This window comes from Alligator mississippiensis, chromosome 2 (assembly GCF_030867095.1).
Source record: "Alligator mississippiensis isolate rAllMis1 chromosome 2, rAllMis1, whole genome shotgun sequence".
Lineage (NCBI taxonomy): Eukaryota > Metazoa > Chordata > Crocodylia > Alligatoridae > Alligator > Alligator mississippiensis.
In genome coordinates, this window is record NC_081825.1 from 145,397,438 (window position 1) to 145,415,916 (window position 18,479).

Consider the following 18,479-nt stretch of genomic DNA (forward strand, 5'->3'; position numbering starts at 1 on the left):
AATGGTGTTATTCAATTTTTTGATACCGTGGTAGTACTTGGAAGAACTTATGAAGGAGGGCTCTCTGGGCTCACTGATGGACAAAACAGAATGAAAAAAAAATCGACTTCAAAGAGCTTGCAATCGGAGTAACCTTTCAAAACGGTGTTTAACTGAAGTATGGTAGTGTTGAGGTGGCATTGCCTGAAGAAGGGTACAGAGATATGCAATACCTTGACTTTGTCTATACCAACCATACAGTTGGTCCAGTAAGAGATAATGCCCACAAGAATTCTTGCTTTTGCATTAAGTGTAGTATACAAGCAATCGCACAAACTACAGATTCCATCTTTTGCAAGGTTGTGGACTACCACGCCTAGGTGTTTGGATACTTTAAAGATGGAGGTGTAACAGGGCAGCTCTACACAGGGCAGCGGTGGCTCCTGGCAACTGTGGTGTGGCTGGCCAACAGTGGTGGCAACTATTATTTTTACACCCACCCCAAGTTAGCGCTTATGGCTGCTGCCTCAGTAACCCCACCCCCCCCACTTTAGTTACACTATTGCCTTATGACACCTGGCATCACAGTATGATGCATTATATTAAATAAATGAATGCATTTCTTTTCTCTGCCCCTTCTCTTTAAAAGGGAATTAAAAGCGTTGCTTCTACCACACTGATGCCAGGTGTTCAGTGTATTCATTCCACTAGAGGACCCACTAATAAGAAAAGTTGTACTTTGGAACTGGGAAGAGAGGTTTGAGTTTTTAGCCAGTGACTTTACCTTGTCATTCCCAGGTTCACTTAGTCTCTGGTGCTCCACACACAAATGACAGACCTTGGCCATTAATTCAAAAGGGTGCATGAACAGCCGTGAACTGAGCAGGAAGGTGAAAATGTAAGTTCTCTGCAGACAAGAGAAAGGAAAAGTCACTACAAGTATCATGCTTAATACCCAATACATTCCTTCCAAATCAAACTGTCATGTCTTAGCATCCAAAGGATGCCACTGTGCATTTAGTTTGTGGCAAAAGTTAGATACTGCAGAGATAAGCACTTGTAATAAATTACAACTCCAGAGCCAGTGTTCTACAGTAATTATATAAACCTAGTTATGCAAGAAGGACAAAAAAAAAAAAAAAAAGCTGGGCCAAGGTGGGGCAGTTTTGGTTTGATACTCCCTTTGTACATTCTGTTCTTTCAAGTTTGGTACCTGATGTGACTCAGAGCACAGTTTTGACTCATCTTCTGTTTTTCTTTGAACTAAATCTTTACAAGAAGAGCCAACATTACATTCATGAGAACAAAGGGATGCAGCCTAAGAAGAGATAAGAAGAATCTAATCCGGATGTAACACCAGTGCAGGAAGTTGAAACTTGCTTACTGTTGTCTGCTTCCCAGGCTTTATTTATTTATGGGGGGGGAGGGGGGGAGGAAAGATGACCTGAAGCAAGTTTGTCAGCTTGCTAAACCACAAATCTTATGGTGTCAGCAATCTTGTGTGTCGTTTCTGCCTGCTTAAAACAACTGCACAATGCATCATCACATTTTCTTCCTTGTTCTAATATGTAACATGGTTTCTTCATCTCAGCTGGTATATTCCATTAAGATTCAGTGTTTTCAGAAAAAAAACAAAAACCGCAATTCACCAAAAAATGCAACTCACCAAAACGAAGGGAGGGGACTTTTTTGCACTGGTTTGACAAGTTTGTTTTTGAGCTTATCACAAAACAAAAACGTCACACACACAGGGCTGTCCCTGAGAGGGGGGTGGAGGGAAGGAGAGGGCGAATCAGGGTGACCCCCCCAGGCCTTGCAGTTTGGGGGACCCCACAGAGCTAGGCAGAGCAGCCGCGGCAACTCCATGCTGCTGCCATTGGCTTGCTACCCCCACCACATAGCCAGCGCCACTGCTGTAGATGGCAGCAGCAGCTTCTTCGGGCCTGAGGCACGTGGGATCGGAGAGGGGGCAGGGTCCTGCATGGGTTAATTGTCCCCAGGCCCCGCACCCTGCTCAGTTCAGCTCTGCATACATGTGCACACACCAGCGATTTTAGGCAATGAAGTGTTCAAAACACTCCAGCAAGGACTCTGTTATGCTTGTGACAGAGCCAAAATATGTCATCTTGTCTGAATAATTTAAGTAGTTGTGTAGTTAATCTTTTCATTAAGAACTCATGGATGATCAATTGCTTAGTAGAGTCCTGAGGTTCAGTAACTCCAATCAAAGTGTGTGTGTGTGTGGGGGGGGGGGGGGGGGGCAGCGAAAATCACCCCCCTTGGGAATGGTGGGCTGACTGAAGCCAAATATAAGCAGAAGTGTATCTTCAGCTGGACACTTTCAACAAATAGTGATCTAGCCTCAGCATCCCCAAGTGTTTCTCATTTTCAGAAGGGAGAGATTAAACATCTCTGCTGCATTGGACAGAAGCTTCTGAATTGGTCAAGATGAAAAGGGACCCGTTTGATACCTCAGACAATTGTAGAGGACCAGAACTGTCACTGCCACTGGGGTTTTCAGTGAGTGACTGTAAAATCCATGAGAAGAAGGGATGCACCAGGGTGGAAAAAAAATACTAGAAGGCAAATGCTTCCATTTCACACACAGTTTGTTGGGAAATGCTTTCCTCCCATGCGGCCCCCTACCTGGACAGGCCTTTGCAGTCATCTGGAATGACAGCCTTTGAGAGTCTTCAGTGAAGCAGATTAAATAGACCATTGGTAGGCACCGAGAGGTCAGTTACCAGGGAAGTACAGCAAGAAGATATATTCTGTGACCCAGTTTTGTTACAACATGCTGAACACAGGCTTACAAAAGCAAATCCATTTAGACCACAGTTGGCAATCATTCACTTGTTCCCCTTTAGAGGCAATTGCTCCTGGTATACATGATGTTTCACTGTACCTCACACTCTTACTTTATATAAAGCACATCAGACCAGCCAGCTTAACTTCCAAAAACATGTACACTTACATCAGGATAGTAATCTACGTTGGGTACCAAGTGCTGAATCAAGGCTTCAAGAGACCCCGACAGAAGGTTGTTGTCATGGTAATACAGTCCTCCACAGTTGTCTTCTTTCGACTGGTACAGGTTTCTGTTGTAACCACTGCTGTCAAACATAGCTGCGAAGGGAGGTGTTTGAGGCATGCTTTCCTAAAGAAAGGCACACAAAGACAGGCGTAAGTCACCACAAGGTATAACACAACAGGCATGTTAGATGCTTAAGGGGAGTGGATCACAGCACCACACTAAAAACACATGCACACACGGAGTGACAAAGATTATACCATCATCTCAAATAAAGATTAATTTTACTAAACCTGTAGGAATTCCTAGTATAAAATGACAAACGGTAATAGGTGCTGCTTGCTATTTATGCTTATGATTGTGAACTACTTCTGCTCTGGGTTTTTGCCATTTGTTTGCAAGATTACAGGAAATGGGAACATTAAAAAATAGGATGAATTAAGGGAGCTTAGAGGTTCAGAAGAAAAAGGAAGATAGTTGCGATTCAGAAAAACGTCCACCAGCTATCTAGAAAAACCCTTTGTTGTATAAACATATAAAAACCCAGCAAGTAAAGAATTAACTCTGCCTGTAGCTCCTTGAGAGCCCTTTGCTCTCATGGAGGCATGTTAAAACTTGTTTAGCAAGACACCTGCATGGTTTGCTGGGGGTAAAACTTCAGACTTTAAGCATTTAGAGCAACATTCTACCATCTTCATTCACACTCTTGTAAACAGGCCCTCAACACCAAAAATAAGAATGCACAATCTAAACTAATAGCAGAAATGGAGCTGTCCTGAACACCCTTGAAAAGTTATGGCAGTCCAAAATCCAGACTTGAGGGTTTTTTTGGCTTGAGTTCATCTGTATATGTTTAAAAATGAAGCTAGAAAGGAATTTTGTCATAGCATCCCAGTGACTGAAGAAAAAAGCTTTTTAGAAAAAAAGAAATCCTTGATCAGTCAATACAGCAGTTTAGTCAAAGTTAAGAGGATACACAGGAAAAGCAAATGACAAACCAACAGCTTTTTCTAGCGCACCATATTTAAAAGTCCTCCGATTTTTTTTACCTCTAACTATCACCTCACTCACCGAAAAGCTGATATCTATCAGAGGGGTTGATGCGTCTGTGGTTTTCTTCTTTGAACACAGTTATGCTCCCTCCAAAATCTTAACCATAGACTTCTCAAATTTACTTTCAGTAGCAGTTACCACGTAGTACAAGCTGATGAGCAAGTCACAGTCTGAGATTAGACAGATCAGATGCAGAAAGGGATCATGCTGCTTCCCATACTCGCAGCAATTAGGAGGGAAGGGAGTCCAAATTGTGAAGCTAATTTGTGCAGGCTGCTGCGCTCATGTGTTGGCAGAGCATGTGTGCATGTGCCTGAAAAAAGCTTTAATGCCTCTGAGCTATCATTGTAAGTGCAGATGCCGTTGCTTTTCTCTCCATTGTGTCAAATCCTATTCGGAAAGAAACTCTTTAAAGACATGGTCTTCAGTGAACACCAGTCTGTGAAGGCACCTGATTTCAAGAACAAGTAGTAATGTGACAGCCTGGAGATAAGTAGCTTCTCTCCATCTGTGTGCTCTGCAACTCACAACAAAGCACTTTTCAGAGTGAGCTCAGAGACTAGAAGCTATTAAGTTATTAGCTGGATTCCTGGGGACATAATGCATTGCACACCGAGCCAAAGACTTGCTGCTTCTGGCAGCATGTCTGGACAATGGAGGCATTCAAACCAGCACAAGACTGAAGGATTCAGCAAGTAAACAATAAGAGAAAGCCAAACCCCCCTTGCTTAGATAGAGAGGGACAGTGAACAGAGGCTCCTGGCCTACATGACCTGCACTAATCCCACTTCGAGATGCCAAGAGATATTTGCATCAAAATGGAGAAGGGGGAGGAGGCTCCCTGTCTGAAAAGTCACATTAGTCACTCCATGCAGCTGTTCAGCCAGGGATTTGATTCTCTCCACCACACTGAATTGTGAGGGAAGACGGGGAAGAATAAAATACATGTGCCACAGCAGAGGACAGCAAGGTGCAGGGCTCCAGCAAAACAAGGTTCCATTATGATACAGGCCCAGCAGGTCCATGATACAGCCCATATCACAGCAGTGTTTGGAAACATAAAATGCTCTGAAAGAGAAAGACTCTTTTGTCTTTCAAGCTAGTTGCCAGGTCAGCGAAATTTCAGAAATAAACAGAAGTTTGAGAAGAGGTGGCTGAAATGTGGTTGTCTGAGGCAACAGGGTGTGGGTAAACATTTTCTGCATTTTTCACCATATGTAGACTTCTACCCAAGTTTTGGCTCAATTCATGGGCTTGCACAAACCCAAGAGAAGCTGAGACAAGGGAATCAGTTTTATATTGCCCAAAACATCACTACTTAAAGCTTGTAACAAAACCCAGGAGCAGGAAAGTTTTGGTACATTTCAGCTGAAGGTTTCTTCAGCTCTAATTCACAAACCAAAAACAACTAATGAAAGGGGACAGCAATTCCTGTGACACTGAGCAAGGTGTTACACTGTCTTTTGTGTGGTGAGAAAAGACAAACAGACAACGCAAACTGGATAAAGCCCAGTTACATGAAGGATCTAAAATCAGGGGTCAGCAACATTTTTGGACAGAGTACCAAAGACACTCACAAGCTCGACTTGCAAGAAGTTGGTGTGCCAGGGGTAGATGGCAGATGAGCTGTGAGGGGCCTGACCCTTGTTGCGGCAGCGCAGCCCCAGTCCCTTCCCCACCGTATGCCCCAAGTCATACGTGCCACACCATGCTCTGGCATCCATGCTGGGGGTTGCCTACTCCTATTCTAGATACTAGATAAATAATGTTACTCATACCAGTATATTCAAAGACCAAGGTCCACTTAAGTATGCCTGATCAAAAACTACTGAGAAAGTTATATTTTGGTTCGGCAAAAAGTCAATCTCCATCAGATTTTGAAGCAAGGTTCAGGAAGATTTGGACAAAAAACCTTGCAGAACTTCACTGACTTGACCAATACTGTTGACGTTCTCATTTCCAGTTACATTTTGGCTTTGCAGAGGCATTTCCAATCACTCATTTTATCAGAGCATGGTGGTAGAATAGCGCTTTGATAAAAACCTCAAGTCCTGCATCACTAGCAATTAAAATCAACAAGTATCTATCTACCTAAACAAGATACTGAAGAGGAAAGACTGCAAGTACATTTCATCTGAAGGGAGAAGAGATTTATTTTGAGCTGCTCATTTTTATTACAAGGAAAATCGCCACAAAAATTAGTCACACCACCTTTGTTTCTTCCACCGAGAGCCAAATGCACATCAGGGTTTGCATCTTCTAGTGAGAACAAAGCTTGAGACGCAAGAGTCTGGGAGTGAGTGAATCCATGTTGACAGAATAAGAAGGAAAAAAGACCCAGGAAACAAAACAAAGAAAACCTTTTACAAATCACCAAAAAGTTACTTGTGAACAATATCTACACACATGTACTTCAGTTACTGTATATACACCCTTCTCTCCCAGCTCTTCTGGAACCTGAAGTCCAGTAATTGGAGATTATACACTGGGAAGAAGGAGTATGATGTCATTTGTCCAGGTCCTAAACTATTTTTCTAAGTTGTCCGACAAAGACTACTTAGTTCTATTTTAACAAGATATCAAGCTGTACGGAGTAAGAGATGTTCTTATGCTGTACATTCTGACAATGAAGATTTCAATGTAAACAAATAAGACACAGAACACACTGTCCAGGTGACAAAGTGGATGATATCAAAGCATGAGGAGGATAAATTTAGCTCATCCAACAGCATGACTCACATAACACTAGACATGCTTGACGAGCATGGGTCCTTTATTTCCTTGCCTCCATTGCTGTGTTTGGTATGGAAGCAGAACCAAATTGAGTGCTTTTTATCTCTAACTTTCTCAGGACCAGCCTCTGCCTCTAGGATTGCCATAGAAATGAATGGATGTAACAGAGCAGAATTTGGTCCACTATGTCTAACCACAAAGATGACGAGTCTAATGGTCATGAAGATAATGCCCAAAGTTGGAAAACATGATCAAAAACAGTTTCCTGTAGTACTGCAATTCTCATTTGGCAGACCCAAAGCAATTAGATAAAGCTTACAGACCAGAGTGCATATCCAAACCTCTACAGCAGCAACCAAATTCTTTCCCGTTGCTGAATGGCAACAGAGAACAGGCTTGTTTGTTTTCCTTTCCTGCACTTCATCTCATCTGCATATCACATCTACAAAAATAAAGTTAGAGACAAGGCAAGCCTATGTCTGTGTAGAGGTGGTCACTGCTGAATCCAGCACTAACCTGATTAGTAAAAACAAATGACTGGCACATTTGTTGATCTTTGCTCCTGTTGCACCAGTAGCTCCCATAATATGGATGAACCAGAGGAAGATGCATTACAATACCGGGGGGGGGGGGGGTGGAATCACAAAAAAAAACAAACAAACCCCAAAACCTCTCCTTCCATACAGGAAACAGGTTTTATACTGCCTTGAAGTGACTTCAAGATTCAGTCCATTATCCCTTCTCAGAGTTATACATCTCTTGGCATTTAAAACTGTTTTGAAACCAGAACTGGCCTGCTAAAACTGTGGCACTGGCAGAAGCAAGAGATTGTGAGGGTTGTAGAACGCTATTTATGATACATTATGACCTACCTGACATCCGACTCCCCAGGTATCTCCCCACTTTCATCCCCCTTCTCTCTCTCTCTCTCTCTCCCCCCGCCTCCCCCACCTCTCTCTCACCCATTGACTCCTCAATCTACATTTTCACTGACTACCCGTCTTGTATGCATACCAGCCCAGCCCCTGGCTTCTTTATTTTTCATTCCATCCAGGAAGATCACACACCAACTGCTGAAACTTCCTTAGCCTGACGAAGGGTTTTTGAACCTGGAAGCTTGCTTAATAATTATTTTCCAACTATTTGGGTTGGTCTAATAAAAGATATCAAATTCACCCAAGGAACTTTGTCTGCCCATAGAACACTAAGGGCATTTACAGAAGTGCTCCAGGTGGGGGAGGCGGCACTTTAATTAGAGCATCTCTCATGCATCAGTGTCCCTGTGCTGAGTAGTGGCAGTGGGGCACTTTAAAGCTCATTCAATAAGCTTTAGTTAAAGTGCCCCCACCACCATGTTTCACTGCAAGGACACTGATACACAAGACTGTGGAGTGTGGTTAATTACCACATTCCAGCAGACTGGATTGAGTCTGCTCCAACACACCGTAACTAAAGAGCATCGGAGCAGCCTCACTGCTCATGTATATGTGCCCTAACAGTTCCCCTTCATCTTTTCCAGCTATGAAATTATGTGGATAACTTTAAAAAACCTTCAGCTGTTCCATATGGAAAATCCCAGCAAAGGCTTTAAAAGTTTTTGACACATTTGTGAGGTGGCAAGCCTTTTCTCAGAGGCTCCAATACCACCAAGAACAAAATGCTTTCATTAGCAACCAGAGAAACCAACTTTCACAAAAAGTTCTTTTTACAGCGTAGTTGCTTTTTTGGACCTGAAAGGATACCAAGTGAAAGCAAAATTGAAATTCTATAGACCATGCTACTTCCGGACAAAACTAGAGGTGGTCATGTGTATTACATGCCTGTTAAAGAGTCTGTTGAACATTTCATGAAAGGGAATAAACCCACCCTTACTATCCACAGCCAAAATTCTCCTCTCCTGCTACTGTTCTACAGTGCATGTCCAACTGCTGCTCTCTATACATGGCTGAACAATGTGGCTAGAGACATAAATTACACAAAAGTGGGTATAAGTGATAAGAAAGCAGTTCAAATCTGTTACGCAACAGAAGTTTGGTGCACATAAACTGCTTTCAAAATAGCTGAAACTGGTTGAAGATAAACCTGGATGGGTGGAGTATTAAAAGCTGCGTGTAGATGAAACAAGAGGTGTGTTTGCACTACACTTTAAGACGGGCTAAATGCTTTTGCACCACTTTAATGGTATCAGTGTTTGCATGCTGCGGCAGCGTATTGTGCATTAAATTCCAGCTGCTGCAGGAAATTCGGCGGTGATTCTCAACCAGGGTGCTAGGGTGCCATGCAATATTAGCACTCCTAGGCATGCAAATGCCTACACATAATGCACAAGATAAACCCAGGGATTTCAAATAGGAATCCATAAAGTCAATAGAATTGCTCTATTTTTCCATAGTCAAGAAACAAGTTACAGCTAGCATTTCTGAGTCATGCTTTGGTCTAAAGAGATTGAGAACCACTGAAGTATACAAAGAAAAAAAGTGTTTTTCCCTTACAGTTTAAATTCAATGTGCAGTATAAAATTGTCAAAAATTTGATGCTGAGGGTATCCCTTTAAAAGTCACTGGCATAGTTACTTCTTATGTACAATGCTACTAGGACATGCCAAAATACCATTCCTTATTGAAATGTATTTTCCAAAGGGCATAGATTTGTCAAGGGTGACATGTGATGTTCATAACAGAAAAGTCACACTACAGTCAGATGAGACATGGGCGCATCCTCAGCTGTACTGAAAACACACTAAGACTATACATAACCTGAAAACATTCTTCTCCTGTAGCAGTAGTAGGGCTTTAAAAATCTCCTGAGGAAGATACAGTTGGGTACAAGCATCTGAGCATACAGGGCAGAGATCCTTAATCCTGTTGTAGCCCCAATAAGGAAGATTCCAGGCTGGTTAATTGGACCGACTGCTCATTTCTGTACAAAGTGTAGGACTGGGAATCTTGTATGTTTTTTTGTAGTTCATAAAGAAACACTAACAGGTGGCAACAGATGGGGAAGAGAGGGGGTGGAGGGGCTGCACAGCAGATCAAAACTTCAGCTTGGAGGAAAAATCATGTTTCTTCTTAAACTCAAAGGGGACTTTCAGCATTCCTGGCATTAAGAGATTAGAGGTGTATTTGTATACAGGTCAGTCATTAACATTCCAGAACTGTGGTACAGTAAGAAATCAGCCCCTTTATTAGTCAGGGCATTTTCCAAGCAGAGTTCTTGGATGGCTTTTTTGAAGCAAATCCATATATTGCTGAACTGCACGTGTGCGCGGGCGAGTCAGCCATAAGTCACTGACCCATGAGATTTAAGAATGACCTAAATTACTCAGAATCAGCCAGTTGAAGTAGGAGGAAAAAGAGAACAACAGTTTCTGTCACTGCTGGACTATTATAATTCTACCCAACAGACCCAAGGTCAAGTGTCACAGGGTGCATCTACATGAGACACTTAGCGCACAGAAGACTACTTCCACTGCACATTAGCGCAGCAGGCAAAACCTGTGCTAATACACGGTAGATTTAGTCTAATGCACAGGAGCATCACAAAAAACATTCATTTGTACTAATGTGCTGTAGCACTGATTACAGTGCATTGTTAGTACCCATCATTACAGGTACTAAACTTAATGTGCTGTAATTACAGGGCATTAACTGAACATGTAGAGACACCCACAAAGTACTCTTTTTCTCCCCTTCCACCTAATAATCTTCTCTAGAATCAGCTGGCAAAGGGGCATGGGAGGAGGGGTTGAGGAAGGACTGAGCTACTAAGCAGGCACCACTCTGAAGGAGTACAGTAGTATTGTAAAAGGACAGGAAGGCTACCTCAAGCTGGAGCCATAAAAACACCAAGATAATTTTAGTGTTTTCAGCCAAGCTACCGGGACAGTAGCTATGAAGAAGTTGGATCCCCTGCTTTAAAGTAAGAACAGTTCACACATTCCCTATGCCTTGCTAAGGGGCCAAACCCAGTGACCTTGTACTATGGAATAAGAAAATACACTCAAATTCTGCTCTCTCTTTCCCCTTCTCAAATCCAGGATATCTCAACTTCATTAACAGGCACTTTTCATATCAATAAAGTGACATGGACATCCAAGAAGCAAATAAAAGTAAAAATATATCTGACCCACAGACTCACTCTCCCAGAAGAGAAAAAGTTAGAAGTATCCTGTCAGCAGTCAGAAGGTACAGAGTTGGCACTCTTTCAGCTTTAAGAACCTGGAAAGGGACCATTTTTAATATACGACTGTTTACCTTGCCAGTGTCCACTGCATAATGTGCATTTTTGGTCTGTTTCTGGTTTGGAGATCATCTGCCTGGCCATAAGCAAGGTTCAAGTGACAGCCAATACTGATGCGAGGAAAGGAAAGTTCTTTTTGTCAGCTGGTGGGTATCTTCCTCCATTAAGTTAAGAAGAAAATACATAAGATCAGATGAATGCACAAGTTAGAGACCACCATACCTTCTGCTTTTATTTTTAAGCAAAAAGAACCATTTTTCTGCTGGTTTTATTCAAAACATGACGAAGAATTCTCCTGGAACTGCTGACCACAAAGCCCAGAAGTTTGAAATACAACTACAAGCATATTCAAAGCAAAGAAAACAATATCATCTACTCATGGCTTAAGCTTCATTTCACTGACTGAAGCAGGGTGGCTTTTTTCCCCCCCCTCACTCTCTCTTTTAAGTACTCAGAATTGCCTCAATTGCTAGTGCAGTCAATTGGATTTTTAAAACTCTCTCAGCTGGGAATAAAGCAAGCCATTGCAGTGCAATTTTAAGACTCCTACCCATAAGTTTATTTAACCTACACAGCAAAAGAGGCACCTAAAAGATTTCAGCAGTTTGATTAGCATACATCTATCCAACCAGAGACTAACTTTTTCCCCCCCCTTCCACTTATTACAAAAGCAGCTCTCTCTTGCCTCTTCACCCGCATGTTACAGACTGACTACCTGCCACTATATGCAAGTGAAGAATTTGAAGATTCCTTTCAGGAAAAGCAAAACTTCTTCATATCCCAGATGTCATAGGAGGTCAGAGTAGCAACAGCAGCTACAGTTGCTAAGTCAGTGGATAAAACCTATTGTAAAAGATGCATTTAGCCTCACCCAAGTCAGAGAAGTAGGTTCAGAAAGAGCTCTGCCTTTCAAGTCGTCCCTTTTTACATGGGTGAATCTGACCTGGTTGCAGTAGCTAGGAGTTTTATTAAAGAGGTATCCAACAAAAGTACCCAACAATCAATGGAGAAAGAATAGTTTGAAGGCCAAGACCTAGGAGAGAGAAAAGCCGAGTTCTAGTCCTGGCTTTGCCACAGACGCCTTATGTGACCTTGGCAAAGTCACTTAACTTCCCTGTCCTGTCTTTCCCTAACAACCACCATCATAAAATGGGAAATGACATTTCAGCATCTCACAGGAGTATCATAATTAAGTTACAAGATGCTCAAGGTATATAGCACCATAGTAGTGACAGGGTAAGGCCCTAACCTTCACCTGACTGAGAATCTTTCAGGACCTGTCAAGAGAGATACTGACTGAATGAGATGGACACTGCTTTGTGAATTAAGATACTGGCACGTGGTTTGTCCAAGTCCTGTGACAGCTACAATGCATTCCAGGAGGGCATCATTTCTCCTTTGCCATTTTAACTGAAAGGCAGGCTATAATTTCGGCGTTTAACACCGAAAAATGCAAGGTTTTCCACCTTGGGAGGAAAAACGTGCAGCATCCTTATAAGCTTGACAGTGCTATGCTGGCTAGCACTACGGATGAAAGGGACTTGCGGGTCACGATTGACCACAAGATGAACATAAGCCTTCAATGTGATGCTGCAGCTAGTAAAGCAAGCAAAATGCAGGCTTGCATTCATACAGTCTTCTCAAGTAAATCCCAGGAAGTCATTCTCCTGTTGTACTCGGCCTTGGTGAGGCCACAGCTGGAGTACTGCTGGAGTTTTGGGCTCCACAATTCAAAACGGATGTGGAGAAGCTTGAGAGAGTGCAGAGAAGAACCACGCGCATGATCAGAGGTCAGGAAAACAGACTTTATGATGAGAGGCTGAGAGCTATGGGACTCTTCAGCTTGGAAAGGCGCAGGCTCAGGGGTGATCTGGTGGCCACCTATAAGTTTATCGGGGGTGTCCACCAGCATCTGGGGGAACGTTTATTCACCAGAGCGCCCCAAGGGATGACAAGGTCAAACGGTTATAAACTCATGCAAGACCGTTTCAGGCTGGACATAAGGAAAAATGTCTTTACTGTCCGAGCCCCCAAGGCCTGGAATAGCCTGCCATCAGAGGTGGTTCAAGCACCTACTCTGAATGCCTTCAAGAGAAAATTGGATGTTTATCTTGCTGGGATCCTATGACCCCAGCTGATTTCCTGCCCCTGCGGCAGGGGGCTGGACTCAATGATCTTCTGAGGTCCCTTCCAGTCCTAATGTCTATGAAATCTATGATTCACAACTGCAGCCTGTAATAGGATATAATGACAGCATTTATGCAAAAGACTGTCTGTAAAGTCTTAGCTAGGACTGGTTCAGAGTAAAGCTTCTCATTTAGGATTATAGGGAAATAAGGCTGGAAGGGACCTCACCAGGTCATCTAATCCAGCCTCCTAGTGCAAGACAGGATCATCTCTTGCTAAACCATCCAGCCAAATGTCTGTTTAACTTGCTCTTGAAAACTTCCAAGGATGGATGGGTGGCAGACTGCTGCCTTGTTTTATGGGAAGTAAAGCAGCATAATGAACATAAATCACTCCCCTCATCCCCCATTAGGCAGGCTTTAAAATTTTCTTGATCAATACAGTGCAATATCAATATAAATTACAACTATGAGAGGTTTATACCAGCATAACTTATTCTTGAAAGGAAAAAAGGAACAAAAAAGTTACAGTGGTGAAAGGTACCTTTCTACTAGTATAAGGGTTTCCCCTCTACTATACCACCCTTATTCATATAATTATCTCAGATAAAAATCATCATCTTACCCACAAGCAGAGCTATATCAGTAAAGCAAAACAAAATAAACCCAAACTGTATTTAGGCCAAAGGTCTGCAAGAATTGTTCCATTTCAGCTGCAGAAAAGGTGGCACAATTCCATCAGATCTCTTCCAATATGTTAGTTTATACCAGCGCTGAAGTTCATCCAGTAAATTTTAGTCTCCGATTAGACTAATCAGGGGTGGGCAAAATGCGGCCCATGGGCTGGCTGTGGCACACCAGGCTATTCTATCTGGCCCACAGGGCCCTGAAAAAAATTTAGAAAATTAATATTTATCTGCCCCTGGCTGCCTGTTGTGCGGCCCTCGATGGCTTGCCAAAACTCAGTAAGCCCTGTGCCCGAAATAATTGCCCACCCCTGGGCTAAGTCATGGGTGGTACCGAGATGTACTTTTTTGCGCAGTCGGTTCAAACCAGATAGATTATGGTAACTCAACAGAAAACAGCACTGAACACAATGGAAACACAGTGTGAGCTTGTCCGATTGAAAATCCCCCAAAACACTTCTCTCCTAAACAAGGCAAGATCTTAAACTGCACAGAACAGGGCTTGCTGACAGGCTTCATCCGTTGGCTTCTGTCAGCTTCTGTTCCCACTGCAGCAGTTCCCATGCTCAACAGAAGGTGGATCCCAGCACTTAGTAATTCATCAGGATCAAAGTCTCTTTGCCTTTTTAAACAATCACACCCATTAAGTCAATACATGCCAAGTACAGCATTTAACCAACACATACCAACTTGGATTGTGAAATGAGCATCAAACACAGGCTACTAGGATCTCTGTACAGAATATTTAAAAATAAGGGTCAACTGATGACATAGTTTGTGGGAGATAAACATATTTCTTCAATGATGGAAGGAACCTGGCCTCTGGCCCCAAGCCTTCTCTCTCAAAAAAACCCCACCACACTCTATACATCTCAGTCACCTACATTTCCTCTGGCTGTTTTAAATCATATCTTGGATATGCCTTAGTGTGCAGATGGAACCAGGGTGCTATGAGCCTCTCAGCAGGGTGAAGACTACCCAAGATCAGAAGAGCTAATCAGCTCCAAACCTATCTGAGTTCAATAAAGGTTGCAGATGCTCTTTGTAAGATCTTATAGCAAGGATACCAGACATCTGGTTTCATGTGGTAATTATCCCATAACTTCCCAGGAAGCCTATGCTGTATACAGGAAGGTCCATAAATGGTACTCAACATGCCTATAATTTTAATTAGCAAATGGGAAGGACCAAGGGAGCAATACAGCCATTTAGCTGTTTTAACATTATTCCTCACAGCAGCAACAATAAAGGAGATCTTAGTGACAGTTTGTGACAAGAGCTTGATTCTTTCCCTTCTGCCTACGATTTACATAATATCATTACTGCATTTAATATTCAGGAGCGACCATTTGCTTGCAAGCTTGTTTCCAATGCCAGTTGATTAAACGATTCAGATTGCATTTACACCAAACGAGATGTATTTGCAGGTGTCTCGAAGATGCAATGGTCTGTTTATCAGTACAGTGTCATGCACACATACAGAGCCCTAAATTTACCTCATCAAGAATTCATCCAAATGCAAACAACTATTCCCCAAACTCAAAGCTCTGCAGATTTTCTCCATAATGCAGGACTGTAGATTGAACAGCCCAACATTAATAAAATAACTGAGGGGGAGGGAACCAGTGTGGGCAGAGGCATCCCTGAAGTTCATAAATGTGTTTGAGAACACAGCAGAGAGACTTTTGCAGAAAATAGAAAAACAGAAACGCTGACCTTTTTATCCTGAGAAGATCCAAGACATCCAAGCGTGTCCTTTAAAATAAAGTTCCTCTGTAGTACTACTGGCAGTACTGCTACACTTGCTTCCAAGTGGGAGGGAAGAACCACTGTTCCTGTGACTACGCTGACGGAACAAACAGGAAAACAGTAGTAAAGGATAACCAGCCCACAGTCAAGACATGCAAGGGCAAACCCGGTTCCTATAGGCTGTCACATTCCTAAGGCATTTGAGAAAATGCCGAGAATATTTTCTTGCGCTTTCAGACTCCCTAGGAGTCAGACTGAGTCAGTACTGGCTGGAATGTTGTTATGGCTGTTCCTTGTGTACCGAATCTAAGCTTAAATAGATACCAGAGGGCTTTTAAGCCTTCCTGGTTGTAAAAGAAAAAAAAAAAAACAACTTTGGAGCCTTAGCTACAGCAGAAGTGTCAGAAACAAAAGTGTGTTATCAATCGGCCTCCTCTACAGGGAGAAAGCAGACCCCTGACACCCACATTAAGAAGTGCAGAGCCAGTCCAAGTCAATGGGAACTGCAGGTGCTCAACACCTCTGGGGAAAAGACAAGTGAAAATAAAAATTTCATTGCTGATCAGTAGGAGCAGAAACCCCTCTGACTTCAAAAGCACTTTTAAAAAAAATCAAGATACACTGAGCTTTTAGCATCTGGTTTGGTTATTGCTCATCACAGTTGTAACATGACACTAAACACCTCCAATATACAGAGATGAACACAAAGGGTCCCACCAACACTATTCTTTCACCCATGCTTGAACACTGGGTATTATCCACACTGTAGCAGCATGGCAATGTGACAGGCACCAGCTTCATTCCTAACCAAAATGCAAGACTGAGCCATACTTTCATCCGCATCAGGGTATGGCTCCTATCTTACCTTTCCTCTCCCTTCCCTCATCCACAAACAACAAATCAGACAGAAAATACATCACAGCCAGGGCTGAAATGACTGACATGTAGGTGTTCATCAATAACATCTTTTGCTAACTTCATAATGGCATCTCATTATAGAGATCATAAAACAAGTAGTCTCTTTACAGCCTCAGTGCAATAAAGCCACAGACAAGTTAAGCTGGGGCACAAGTGAACCAGAACAGCCTGACTTGCTGTACCTGGTTTCCACAGGAGTGCTTCCAAAAAACAGGTAATGTGAAGAGGCTGTTAGTGTCAAACACAAGTGAAAGGTAGCCAGTGCTAAATGTTCCAATAACCGGTATTATGACCTCTGATGAGCCAGCATCTATCTCCTTTCCCCTGCCACCAAGGGTTAAAGGCTCCCAAACCAATGCTTCTTTTACACAATGACTGAAACACACTCCTGAACACCACCTCAGCCGCTCATCACTGCATCAGAAGCATGGTTCTGGTACAGAAGTAGGTGCTTCTTTCCAATCCATCAACTTAGGCTACATTTCAGTTGTTGTGATCAATCAACTTACATGCTAAGGGTTTTCGAGCACCATGCCCTGGCTATCTGGTTATTAGTGCACTTTGTGCTCCTAGCCATTACCAAGTACACTTGGCACCGATTTCCCCCCCCCCCCCCCCGATTCCAGACTCTCCCTACAGCTCTCATCTGGGAGAGGGCTTTCCCAGACTCGGGGGGGGGGGGGGGGGAGGGGGAGAGGCAAGAGGTTTCCCCCTACTGAGGAACTGCCAATATTTTTCCAGCCCTGCTTTCAAAAGCCAGCTCCATCTCTTTGCCAGAAATGAAACGACTGCTCTTCAGCACTGGCAGCTCCCATCTAACAGTGACTCACTCCTGCAGCCAGGGTTTGAATCACACTTTTACTGGGGGGGGGGGGGTCTGCAAAAAAAAGGGCTGCCCATCATGATGCCCTAATCAAATCAGAGCCCCCTCCCCCAAAGGTTATGATTTCCAAATCTTACAGAGGGGCTTTCGTCTCTTACGGAGGGGTTCAGCACCCCTCCCAAACTTCCCCCATAATTTGCACCTTGCCTTCCGCTACGAGGGCTCCACTTTTCTTCCCCCACCCTCCCCGCGACAGCAAAGGAAGCAAAACAGACCAAATGCAGAAGCTGAAAGCATCCGAGCATCCAAAGCACCTGCAGTGCCCCCTCCCCGCAATGCCGCGGCTGGTGGAGGCGGCCAGCCCTGCCCATTCCTCCCCCTCCCAGCACCTCCTTGTCTTCGCAGCTGTCCCGCCCGGCCCGCACCCCGAGCACAGCACAGCACAGCACAGCACAGCACGCCGGCAGCGCGCTTTGCACGGGGGGCGGCACTAAAACACGGACTGCAAGGGCGCAGAGGCGATGGGGGGCCCGGTGGCCACGGACGAGGGCAGGAGAGAAGGCCCCTCAGCAGTACCTGCAGCACTGGGCTCCTGGGCAGCCAGGCGCTGGGGGCTCTGCTCAGGCCACAGAGGCTGCCATGCCCCGGCTGCCGGGCGGATGCTGGGCTCTCCCGCAGAAGCTGGCGGAGCAGCCGGCGCCGGCCCAGCTCCAGCGCAAGTCCCGGCCGCCGGCCCCGCTCCGGCACATAAGCTCGCCCGCCCCGCCCCGCCCCGCCCCCGCTCCTGGCGCAGCGCCGGCGGCGCCTCTTGGGCAGCAGCGTCCCTCAGCCGGGACCTGGGCACCAGGTGTAGGCATGTGTACACGCAGGTGCCCACCTCTGAGTTGGCCCCGGGTGCCAGGGGTTAAGCCAAAGCATCCGGGAAAGTGATCCCGGGATAAATCGAGAGGAGCAGCATAGGCAGAGGAGAAACCCGCCCCGGTAGATAGTCTTAGCCAGATGTGCAGGTAGGGGGCAAATTCAAGGAGCTTGGGGGGCTGAGTCCCCCATAAGAAACAAGAGCCCCCCCCCCCTCTAAGATTTGAAAAACACAAGGTGGAGGGGCTCGGACCAGACTGCTCTTTCACGAAGGTGGACTTCTT

The 18,479-nt window shown here is 44.2% G+C and overlaps 1 protein-coding gene across 6 annotated transcripts in view; it reads right to left on the reverse strand.

The window, feature by feature from the left end:
* RASGEF1B (RasGEF domain family member 1B) overlaps positions 1-18,060 on the reverse strand; it is a 42,002-nt gene extending 23,942 nt beyond the window's left edge. The window contains exons 1-5 of one of the 6 annotated variants that reach the window (XM_014604307.3): positions 17,914-18,060; positions 15,564-15,688; positions 11,050-11,189; positions 2,954-3,136; positions 764-886 (exon numbers count right to left, since the gene is read on the reverse strand). In XM_014604307.3, coding sequence (XP_014459793.1) covers positions 764-886; positions 2,954-3,130 — 300 coding nt within the window. In that variant the 5' untranslated portion in view covers positions 3,131-3,136; positions 11,050-11,189; positions 15,564-15,688; positions 17,914-18,060. The other 5 variants (XM_019498178.2, XM_019498180.2, XM_059722227.1 and 2 more) reach the window with 5 other exon arrangements.
* Between the last annotated feature and the right edge of the window lie 419 nt (positions 18,061-18,479).